This window comes from Saccostrea cucullata, unplaced genomic scaffold (assembly GCF_032062105.1).
Source record: "Saccostrea cucullata isolate Sc308-1 unplaced genomic scaffold, CSIRO_AGI_Scuc_v1 ctg292, whole genome shotgun sequence".
NCBI classification, from domain to species: domain Eukaryota; kingdom Metazoa; phylum Mollusca; class Bivalvia; order Ostreida; family Ostreidae; genus Saccostrea; species Saccostrea cuccullata.
In genome coordinates, this window is record NW_026924280.1 from 155,001 (window position 1) to 167,025 (window position 12,025).

General features: G+C 32.7%; 1 protein-coding gene across 3 annotated transcripts in view; it reads left to right on the forward strand.

The window, feature by feature from the left end:
• The window catches only part of LOC134266123 (sodium channel protein para-like), a 26,036-nt gene extending 14,967 nt beyond the window's left edge, over positions 1-11,069 (forward strand). The window contains exons 9-24 of one of the 3 annotated variants that reach the window (XM_062748368.1): positions 441-585; positions 927-1,097; positions 1,413-1,494; positions 1,591-1,808; positions 1,905-2,078; positions 2,194-2,532; positions 2,709-2,833; positions 2,967-3,357; positions 5,467-5,640; positions 5,737-5,859; positions 7,107-7,370; positions 7,496-7,549; positions 7,802-7,939; positions 9,456-9,563; positions 9,684-9,954; positions 10,451-11,069. In XM_062748368.1, the coding sequence (XP_062604352.1) occupies positions 441-585; positions 927-1,097; positions 1,413-1,494; positions 1,591-1,808; positions 1,905-2,078; positions 2,194-2,532; positions 2,709-2,833; positions 2,967-3,357; positions 5,467-5,640; positions 5,737-5,859; positions 7,107-7,370; positions 7,496-7,549; positions 7,802-7,939; positions 9,456-9,563; positions 9,684-9,954; positions 10,451-11,013 (3,340 nt within the window). In that variant the 3' untranslated portion in view covers positions 11,014-11,069. Of the gene's footprint in view, positions 1-440; positions 586-926; positions 1,098-1,412; positions 1,495-1,590; positions 1,809-1,904; positions 2,079-2,193; positions 2,533-2,708; positions 2,834-2,966; positions 3,358-5,466; positions 5,641-5,736; positions 5,860-7,106; positions 7,371-7,495; positions 7,550-7,801; positions 7,940-9,455; positions 9,618-9,683; positions 9,959-10,450 lie in introns of all 3 variants that reach the window. The other 2 variants (XM_062748369.1, XM_062748370.1) reach the window with 2 other exon arrangements.
• Positions 11,070-12,025: the final 956 nt, after the last annotated feature.

Below are 12,025 nucleotides of genomic sequence, written 5' to 3' on the forward strand. Positions count from 1 at the left end.
CTTTCATGTTTGTTAGATATTTGAATACAAATGTACCTTGAAAATTTTGATTTTTTTAAGTTACACTGATATGAAATTTTGACTTAAGTCTATTCTCAGTTTATGGTCTTGGGCCCTGATCTGATATGTGCTTTTTCCTAGCCGATGTGCTCAGGTGAGCGCTGTGGCCCCTGGGCCTCTTGTTTTTTTTTTAATTTTCAATTTGACTGCGTTGTATTCTGTCCAGCTAATCATACTTACTTCTTCTATTCACTTTGCCCCAACTATCGAATTTTTAGTTCATGTTTGTTGCTCCGTTGTAGCTTTTTTATTTTTTAAAAACATAAATCACTTTTTTATTCTCTACCTATTAGGTTATCAGTGAAAAAAGATATTCTAGAACATGGCAAATAAATGAAAACAGGATTATGCCATTTTTCGTTTTCTTTCTTCATTTTTAGAAATTGTCCATCGCCTTTCTTTTGCATAAAAGGTACAAACAGCAATCCTAACTCAAATTTCACACATTTTGACAATTTCGGTGGCGCTCTCTTATCTTCATTTCGATTAATAGCGCAAGACTTTTGGGAAAACCTATATAAACTGGTAAGATATATGCCATATATAACATTATCGATTCTAAGATCTTTCTGAAAAAGAGATATGTTTTAATTTTAATAAAATTACCCCTCCACCTATAAAAAATTTACGGAGGATTTCTAAAGAGGAATTCGGAAGGAAATCTTCAAATATTTAAAGAATGTAAATTAATAGTTATTTTATAACAAAAGAGTGATTGAATATTGAAAGTTTGGTCTAGTCACTTGTGTATTCGTTATTGTGAGTGCACATACATATAAAAAATTCATCACATAGTGAAATTGCTTCAGAAAGTCGAATAAGTCTATGTGGACAATTGTAAACTTACTCTTTTAATCTAATTTCAGATAATACGCGCAAATGGAACCCCTCATTTTTTCTTCTTTTTATTTATTATAATACTTGGATCCTTTTACCTAATAAATCTAATCATTGCAATTGTGGCGGTGTCGTTCATTCACACGCTCAATAAAGACAAACAACAACAAGAGGATGAAAAGGATGACGAGAACGAACAGGTAATTACAGGTAAAACTCACCTTTAAAGGTAAATAAAACTCACATCCAAAGGTAAATGAATCAATGTACGAACTAGTGAAGAAATAGAAGAACCTTCCTAATTTTTTTTTCAAAAAAACTTGAACAATATCATTTGTCATTTGATGTATATTATTGTAAATAATAACAAATATATATTAATTATATCAATTGATGTATATTGTTTGTCGTAATAGAAATATAAAAATTACATCAATTGATGTATAATACTGTACATAACAGTAGACATAAGGTTTAAATTACTGTAAAATTATATCGATGTGGTTTTCGAACAGAGCAATATAGACGCAGGGATAAATCATCCAGCAGATCAAAATACAGAAGTCGCCGATATTGAAGAAAAAGGGAAAAACGAAAGTAACATTCTTTCTATAAATCAATTTAATAGACATCTAAATAAAAATATTGTATGATACACAAAATTCTGTTTAATATAAACGACTTATTTCTCAGATGATTCAAAAGGACTTAATAATCCATCCAAGGTTTTCCGTTGCATACGGAATTGTCAGATCTGGAGGAAATTTCAAAACATGATTGCTCTCGTGATTTTTGATCCATTTGCGGAACTTTTCGTGATGTTCATCATTGCTATGAATACACTTTTCATGGCAATTGACCGCCACAACAAGAGTAAACATTTAGAGGATGTCTTAGATTACGGAAACTATGTACGTGATTACGTTTAATATTTCCTAAGTTTTGAATGACATTTTTTTAATAATGGAGGAACTCGACATTTTTTATCATTTGTTTTTTTCTTTCAGTTTTTCTTTTCCATATTTGTTTTGGAAGCCGTTTTAAAGATCGTAGCACTGGGTCCCCTAAAATACATTACAAATCGCTGGAACAGTTTTGATTTTATTGTGGTAGTATGTAGCTCTCTCGAGTTTGTTTTTGTCGACATTAGTGGCTTCAGCATTCTGCGATCTTTTCGTTTGGTATGTTTATCAATGTTTTGTATTTTCTGTACATCTTTATTCTCTGATTTTGTTTTTGTTTTTGCTTTTTTTGTTGTTTTTTTTTTGATATTTGCTTTTTTTCTTTCTGTTTTAGTTCCGTATCTTTAAGCTTGCAAAATCATGGCACACTTTCAACAGACTGCTTCGGATCATGTCAAACACAATGACTTCATTGTGTTATTTACTATTTGTTCAGATGATAGTAATTTTTACTTTCGCTGTAATGGGCTTTCATCTGTTTCGAGATGACTACTTCTCGTATTACACCGACGAAATGCCGAGGTGGAATTTCACGGACTTTTTCCACTCTTTTTTGGTGGTGTTCCGCGTATTATGTGGAGAGTGGATTGAATCGATGTGGCTGTGCTGGTCTTCAGCGGGACCCCTATGTCTTGTATTCTTCATATCTACTTATCTCGTAGGAAATCTCGTGGTAAGTAAATTTTTACTGATAATAATAATAGGACAGGATAGGAAAAGAATAAAGATCATAAACAAAAAACTTTTTTGAAATTATTGTATATTAGAAACCTATATTTTCCTCATATACTTACCAATTTAGACTATGAGAAAATAACTTAAAGTCTGCAATGTAACAATGTCTTTCAGGTTCTGAATCTCTTTCTTGCAATGTTGTTAAATGCATTTGATTCGGAGAGTTTAACAATAAGTATGACAGACGACAGTGAAAATACTAATATGGATATGCATGTAATAATCGACAGATTTAGGAGGTAAGTTAATTTCTTTTATCATTTGAAGAGAAAATTTCTTTCATTTTTAACTGATTGTTTGCCTGTATTAAGCACCTAAGGTATAGATGAGAACGCAAACTTTATTTTGTTTAATTTCACTCATTTTCTCCAGGTTGTTAAAATGGAGTAAAATGAAGGTTTGCAGAGAACGAAAGAGTAAAGACATTTATCAGAACGAAATTGAACTGCAACAATGTGAGATGAAAAGAGATAATGAAATACACCAAAATATTACCAATTCTGGGAATAAAGAAACAGAAACTTTAAGCAAACCTTCGAATATACCAATCGCAGATTGTGATACTGCTGGATCTGGGAGAGAAACTCCACCGAATTGTGGATGCCATCTCTTCTTGCACAACTGCGTGTGCTGTATGGAATTTCAAAAATCTATGATTGGTAGAATGTTAGGCAGATTTAGGACCCGGACAAAAACTTTTGTCACTCATAAGTATTTTGAGCGCTTTATACTCGCCATTATCATATCAAACAGTATTGCATTGGTAAGTCATATGTATTCCTAAAAATTTTTACTTTTTATAAGTTATTTGAACACAGACATTTGTGGATATATTTATCTGTGTGTCGCTTGCAGAGCAAATCATTAAGAGGTATGTCTCCTTGACTATTGACCTTCTTTTCTCTGAAAATATACTCAAAAACGTTGATTTGTGTATTTTTGATTGAGAGAGGTACGGTTTTGATGATGAGTTTTAATATCACCTTCCTAGGCTCATTACGCTGTACTTTGAAACTGTAGGTCATATGGTCAATCGCACAAACTATGAACATACATTTTAATCGGTATAGCGAAAGGATCATTGTAGACAACTGCAAGAGAATAGGGACGATCAAAATTTACTTAAACGTTAAATTGAACACGGATCTATAACATGAGAAAAATCTTATAATTTTTGTCCCCCGCTTCGCGAAAGCGAGGGGATATTAAATCTCATTCGTCTGTCCGTCAGTCTGTCAGTCCGTCCGTCCGTCTGTCTGTCCGTCCGTCACAAAAACTTTAACCTTGCTCATAACTTTTGATTTAGTAGATCTATGACTTTCATATTTCAAATGTGTATTTCTTGTGACAAGACCTTTCTTTGGGTACCACCAAATTTGACCTATTGACCTTGACCTATGAGTTTGACCCACTTTTACACAAAAATTCAAAACTTTTACTTTGGACATATCTTTTGAATGGTAGAAACAAGGACTTTCATATTTCTCATATGTATTTTTGTGACAAGGCCTTTCATTGGATATCAACAATTTTGACCTTTTGACCTTGACCTTGGAGATTTCCGTACTTATTAAAAAACTTTAACCTTGACAAAAACTTTTGAACGGTACCGGCTAGGGCTTTCATATTTTTTCACATATGTATTCTTAGTGGCAAGGCCTTTAATTGGATACCAAGAACTTTTACTCTTTGACCTTGGCCTTGGAGTTTGACCTACTTTTCAAAAACTTTGACCTTGGTCACAAGTTTTGAACGGTAGATATTAGGACTTTCATATTTCACATATGTATTTTGTGGCAAGACCTTTCATTGGATACCAACAATTTTGACCTTTTGACCTTGACCTTAGAGATTTCCGTTCTTATGAAAAACTTTAACCTTGACCATATTGTTTGAATGGTAAAAACTAGGACTTTCATATTTAACATATGTATTCTTTGTGGCAAGGCCTTTCATTGAATACCAACAATTTTGACCTTTACCTTGGAGATTTCTGTACTTATGAAAAACTTTTAACCTTGACCATGACTTTTGAACGGTAAGGGCTAGGGCTCTCGTACTTCACATATGTAATCCTTGTGTGAAGACTTTCATTGGATACCAAGAACTCTGACCCTTGATCTTGGAGATTGACCTACTTTTCAAAAACTTTTACCTTGGCCATAACTATTGAACGGTTAGGGTTCAGGTTTTCATCCTTCACATATGAATTACTTGTGACTTTTCTTAAGAAATCAACAACTCAGATCCTTTCACCTTGAAGTTTGACATAACTTTCAAAATTTTTTCCTTGATCATAACTTTTGAACAGGTGGTGCTTGGGATTTTGTATTTCACAATCGTATTTCTTGTCTGAAAACCCTACTTTGGGTCATAATATATTTCATTTGCATTTAAGAAAACTTAAATCTTCATTATGTTGCCATACAGGGTCATCAGTGTTTCACAAACACATCTTGTTCCTTATATTGGGAAGAGATAGGTCTTTCATATTTGCATATGTCACATGTGTTCATATGTGTTCATATTAGACACAATATGTCATAAAAGTGATATCTCACCCACAAAAACACCGAAAACGGGGGACCACAATTCTTTGAATTTGCTTGTAGTTTTCATTATTCACTTTAGTTTGAGGGTTTAGGAATCATACGTAGGTGTATCTGATTTTCAGATTTTACATTAATATGGCTATTCTATCGGTCTTAATATGCCCGTTATTTAAATAGTACTACTGGTAAAAATAGCTGACCATCTTTATTTTTAATCTATAACGATCCTTTAATGTAGACGACATACATGGCTGTGTGTGTTCCATTGAATGTACGTTGAATGTATGTTTATTAATCATATTCTGTCTCCTTTTTTGAAGGCACTAGAAGATATTCATTTGAAAGAAAGACCACATCTTGCAAGGCTTCTTAAAATTCTGGATATATTTTATACTGTTATTTTCGGCGCTGAAATGCTTTTGAAGTGGACAGCATTTGGGTTTAAGAAATATTTCAAGAATGCCTGGTCTTGGATAGATTTCATCATTGTAATTGTATGTTAATCAACTTAATTTAATTCAAATAATAAAAAAATATTTCAATTATTTTAACCGAATAAACAAAGTTGCAAATTTATTTTATAACACTAGGTTTCCATTGCCATGTTATGCTTGGAAAGATTTGGACAGGGTAGTTTTCATGCATTTCGTGCTCTCAGAAGTTTTAGAGTGCTACGCCCTTTGAGTGCCATTTCAAGATTTCCAAGCATGAAAGTAAATATTTTTTTTTCATTTGATAATGGTTGTTTCACCTTATTTGCATCTGGTCATACAAAGTCTCAAAACTATATATCCCCATCACAGTTTCATTTAATTCGCCTGAGCTGAATGCTCGAGTAAACTTATCTGTTTAAAGAGTCCGTCTGTGTATCTCTCTATTTGTTTGCCGCGCATAGAGAGTACTACAGTATATAGTGATCGTCCGTCCGTCTGCTATGCTTTGGGGAACCCATCTCTTATCTGCAACTCCTCCTATACCATTGAATAAAATTTAATGATACTTACACAGATTCTTTATAACATAATGTCATTGTGTACTTCCTATTTTACTTTTCGATCTGACATTTATATTGGGTCTCCCAGAGCAAAACATGGATTTCGCCATTATAATTACATGGGAGGTGGGGGTATCATTTAGTGAGCTCTATGCTCACAGTTCCTCTAGTTTTTTTTTCTTTCATCGTCTATTGAACCACTGCACTAATTTCAATCAAAAATGGTTACAAAGCATCCTGGAGTGAAAAAATATCAAATACATCGGAAAATACTGGAAAAGTTTTAACAAGACCTTCATTTTTAGAATGTTAAGACCATGATAAAAAATTTTTCCTATCAAGTTCGGGATATGCTGATTCAAATTTTTCAAAACACAAATCTAGGTATGCCCACTATATGAAATGATGTTGTTTTTGAAAATGCATGAAAAATTCTTAAAACTCTTCCAAAGAACATCGTTGCATGATCAGTGATGCAAACATCTTCAGGTTTGTATTAAAGGAATTAAAAATCCTCCCAAGAAATTAAAACTTTATTTATAACCTTGTTGGTAAAATCTTTAAAAATCCTTTAGTTTATCATATCAATTTGAAGCAGCTTCGAAAACTGCATATAAAGATAATTGAACCAAGTCCCTTAAGAGGGTTTAAGATACTTTGAAAAATATAAGATAAAAAAAATATGGATTGTCCATATCAATGCATTTAGGTATACTGAAATAGAAAAAAAAAATGCATGTTTTAAATCTTACAACACCAAAGTTTTTGAAATTATATTTATGTTTTATTTTCTTTTAAATGAAAGAAAAAATAGGAGAGTTATATACTGAATATTTATGTGATATTGCTAAGGTTTAAATGCAGTATTTGGTTGCAGAAGTCACTAGAAATGTGATAGTTCAATGCTGAAGTGTGGGATAATCTTTAAAAAAGAATATACTTATATTATACATGCTCATCTTGTAGGTCGTTGTCATTACACTGCTGAAATCTATCCCTTCAATAGCTAATGTACTGATGGTTTGTCTGCTTGTTTGGATAATTTTTGGGATTCTCGGGGTTCAGCTATTCGCTGGCAAATTTTACAAATGCGTGGATTCTGATGGAAATAAACTCTCTACCAATTTAACAGCGAATAAGACAGAGTGCCTTTCCAAGAATCACACGTGGGAGAATTCCAGGATTAACTTTGACGATGTTCCGCAATCATTGCTTGCATTATTACAAGTGGTAAAATATTGTGTTCCTTATGTAAACTATTAAACTAGATAATTGGATTAAAAATGAAAGTGCAGTAATTGTGCTGGATTTCTCTCTTTCAATTGTGCTGTAGTATCTACTTCTATTTAAATTAGGCCACTTATAAAGGTTGGATTGAAGTAATGAACGATGCAATAGACAGCACAGAGGTCAGTGTATTGATTTTCTATGAATACTTAAGTTTTGCTATACGTTCATAGAGGTTATATATACTTTAACATACTTTAACATAAGTATTCATAAAAGTAAATACATGTAATGTATTGGATTTCAAATTTCATTCATTAATGTTTCAAGATACATTTTATGTCCATTTTAAGAAAACTATGATATATTGGTATATTTGCAACCTTCTCAAATATTTTTATATGCAAGAAAGTAAATAATCCTTTTTATTCTAGATTGATGAACAGCCAGAGAGAGAAGCAAATGTTTATATGTACCTTTATTTCGTTGCCTTCATTGTTCTGTGTTCCTTTGTTACACTTAATCTCTTTGTGGGTGTCATCATCGACAACTTCACCCGCAAAAAGAAAAAGGTAAATATATACGATCGTTCATAATTTTGTAGTTCAAATTTCTCCATTATCTTCTGTTTTCCTGACCCGATGTATGAGAAAAGTGTATTGTTTATTCAATATCAAACAAGTGGAAAGATTTGTCTTTTCTGGTAAATGATCCATGATGCCAAGAGCTCCTTTAACTAGTAACGCCAGGTACTCACAAGGATTAGATTTCCTTTTGTAAGAATGATTCTGGTATTTCACTCTAAAAATTATTTAGAAACTTTCTTTTCAAAAAAAATATACCCTATGCATATATGCACAACTGATCTGTGGAAAAAAAATTATCTTTAAAGACGTATTATACCATGAATGAACATAAAAAGATATACGTGATTAGATCTTGATTTAAAAGGTGATTTATCATTTGAAAATTTGAAGAATTCAAAGATCTTTTGGACGCTATTTGATGGATGAGCGATGTCAAACATAAATACTGAGCGTTACTATTGTTGGTGTCATTTTTTTTCTCTCAAAACTCATGAAACATTTTGCAAAGCCAAAAAAAAATATTAAAATAAAATAATAAAATTAAAACTTGTTGAAATAATTGTTTATATTTTAAAAAACTTAAGTAATCAGGATCCTGACGTAAAATCCTTTATAACGCTATGGGGTCAGCCTATAAAAGATATATCCCAATATTAATATTTTATGCCCCTCTTCGAAGAAGGGAGGGCATATTGCTTTGCTGCTGTCTGTCGGTCGGTCGGTCTGTCTGTCGGTCCATTTAGTTCCCGTTCATTTTCTTCACAACCGATGCACATACTGAATGAAATTTGGTATACAGGTATATCAGATGAATATCTAAGTCAAGTTCTGTTTTTGGGTACGATCGCACCATTTTTGACAGAGTTATGCCCCTTGGACTTAGAAAAATTCCAATTATTTGCAGTTTCCGTTCATTTTCTTTGGAGAGGTTGCACATATTGAAATGGAATTTAGTATACAGATTAGTCAGATGAATATCTAGGTCAAGTTTTGTTTTGGGTACGATCACACCATAATTGACAGAGTTATGCCCCTTGGAATTAGAAAAATTCCAATTATATGCAGTTGCCGTTCATTTTCTTTGGAGAGGTTGCACATATTGAAATGGAATTTGGTATACAGATTAGTCAGATGAATATCTAGGTCAAGTTCTGTTTTGGGTACAATTGCACCATAATTGACAGAGATATTAGAAAAATTCCAATTATATGCAGTTTCCGTTCATTTTCTTTGGAGAGGTTGCACACATTGAAATGGAATTTAGTATTAAGATTAATCAGATGAATATCTAGGTCAAGTTATGTTTTGTTTATGATGGCACCATTTTTGACAGAGTTATGCCCTTTTGAACGTAGAAAAATTCCAATTTGGGGGAGGGGGGATAAGTGTTTTACAAACATCTCTTGTTGATTTAACATTTTGATCTATTGATTCGCAATTTGATTTTGCTGATGGGTTTGCTCATTTTATTTTAGTGACTACAGATATTTTATGTTTATAGGCTGAGGGATATTCGGAAGCATTTTTGACGGAGAGTCAGAAAAAACAATATGAAACTGTAAAGAAATTAAAGACAAAAGCGCAAGACAAGAACATCAGTCCGCCAACAGTGAGAGGATTTGTCTATTCTTATTCTAAAAAGTTAACATGGATTTAATTTATGGTGAGATTTTCTAGTTATTCTTTGTTTGCATTGAGAACCCAACTTCATTTCTTTTATATATTACAGAATAAACTTCTGATAATTATGTTCAACATCACAAAGAGCCCGAAGTTTGAGATAGGAATTCTGATCGTGATCTTCCTCAATATGATAACGATTGCGGTGGAACATTATAACCAGCCTGACGTCATTACAACTCTACTGGCTTACTCCAACCAAGTCTTCGTTGTCATTTTCTTAATTGAGTTCCTCGTGAAAATTTTAGGCTTAAGACAGTATTATTTTAAGATTCCATGGAATGTATTTGATTTTGTCCTCGTTATTCTATCCATAATTGGTAGGTATGCTTATTATTTAAATTAGAAATGGGCATGTTTGTTTTTATGTTTCAAAAATGATTTTGTTTTGTAAAAGGACACTCAAAATACTATGATACCAACACGATGCTTCTGTTAGCCTCTTAAAAACTTTTTTCTGCAATGATTTTTATATATTTTTTAAAGTTTAAATCGCATATAGTTTACTATTTTTTAACAAGATTTTTTTTCTGTTGTCATTAATTGATCAGAAATTTGATATAACGGATTAAATAATCCGTTCAAATTAATGCAAAGTTCAACGTTTTGAAATTATTAAGTCTGAAATTCAAATATACAAATTTAAATCAACAAAACAAATTTAAGATTCCTTAAAACTAAATCATTACAGATTAAATTTATTGTTAATAATAACGTTTTGAAAAAAAAAATGTATCAAGAAAATTAAATCGTTTAAACGTCCCAAATGGGTTTACTAAGTATAACTGAGTATGTTCTTTTTTCTTTTCATTACAGACTTAGCAGTAAGTGAAGTGAAACAAACCCTTGGCCTTTCCCCTACACTATTAAGGGTCGCTCGTGTCATCAAGGTCTTCAGACTCCTACGACTTTTAAGACTTACAAAAGGAATATCTGAATTAATGTATTCGCTTGCTTTATCCCTGCCTTCACTGTTCAATATTGCCGTGTTACTATTTCTCATCATTTCAATTTATGCAGTGATCGGGATGAATTTATTTATGCATGTTAAGCACACCGGTGGTATTGACGATGTTTTCAATTTCAAGACATTCTTCCAAAGCGTCATAACTTTGTTTCAAATGTGTACGTCTGCTGGATGGGACGGAGTTTTAGCGGGAATTACAAACGAAGAGGATTGTGAGAAGGACATGGATCCCAGTAACTGTGGAAACTATGAACTGGGGGTGATATTTTTAGTATCCTACCTTGTAGTCACTTTTCTTGTACTGATCAATATGTATATTGCAGTCATTTTAGAAAATTTCTCACAAGCTAAAGAGAATTTGGAACAAGACAGCAATAAACAAGACGATGATGGAATTCCTTCTGATTGTTAAACAACCAGTGCTGGCTCTTATAATTTTAATATTGTGCATGTATGCTCTGTTAGTTTTTCCCCATTCTTTTTTTTTTATTTTTTGTCTAACTCAGTCCTTTCTTCTTTTTTTTTATTTTTTCAATTAAAACCAAAATTTTGTTTTGGTTTTCGTTTTTATTGCCTGTTTGTTTGCGTGAAATATATAGAGAAAACAAACAGTACTAAGTTTTAAAGTCCATTATACAATTATACAAGTTTTGGAGCAAAGCAAACACAGGCCACTTAAACATCAAAGGTATGATCAGGTGCCATGGAGGAGTGAGCATGCACTGCCGACCGGGTACACCCACCGTGTGCTCCTTGTCATGATCGGGAAATAACGGAAAATCCTTCGACAATTCAGTGTGTAAATAAAGGCTTTACAATAAGTATGAAAAATGTCAGTCAACATTTGAATTAATGATAGATTTTATATTTACTGACAAGGCCATTGTATCGACCACACAGCTTACGAAATGATGACTTTAAACGAGATTGCTGGTATTTTTGCTTTATCAACTTGTTTGTCAAAAATGTACCTATTTTATCATTTTTCAAATAAAAACACAACAGAGTCTGACACATCTGTTTCATTTTTAGCTCAAGTAAGCTTTTCTGATCACATTTTGTCCGGCGTCTGTCTGTCTGTAAACTTTTCACATTTTCAACTTTTTCTCAAGAACTACTGGACCAGTTTTAACCAAACTTGCCACAACGAATCCTTGGATGAACGGGATTCAAGTACCACTGGGCCAGGAAAGATGAAACTTATATGGAAACATCCTCATGTAGAGTAGATTCAAGTTTGTTCAAATCATGACCCCCGGAGGTAGGGTTGGGCCCATCGTCGGAAACCAGCGGGTGATCTCGTCTTTACTTATCACCCGTGGGCAGACTAGCTGAAATATCGCCGTAAAATATGCTAATTTGTTGTTTTTAGTCAACCAATCAGAAAGTTGGAACTCTTCAACTTTGAAAAATACGTTCATTAC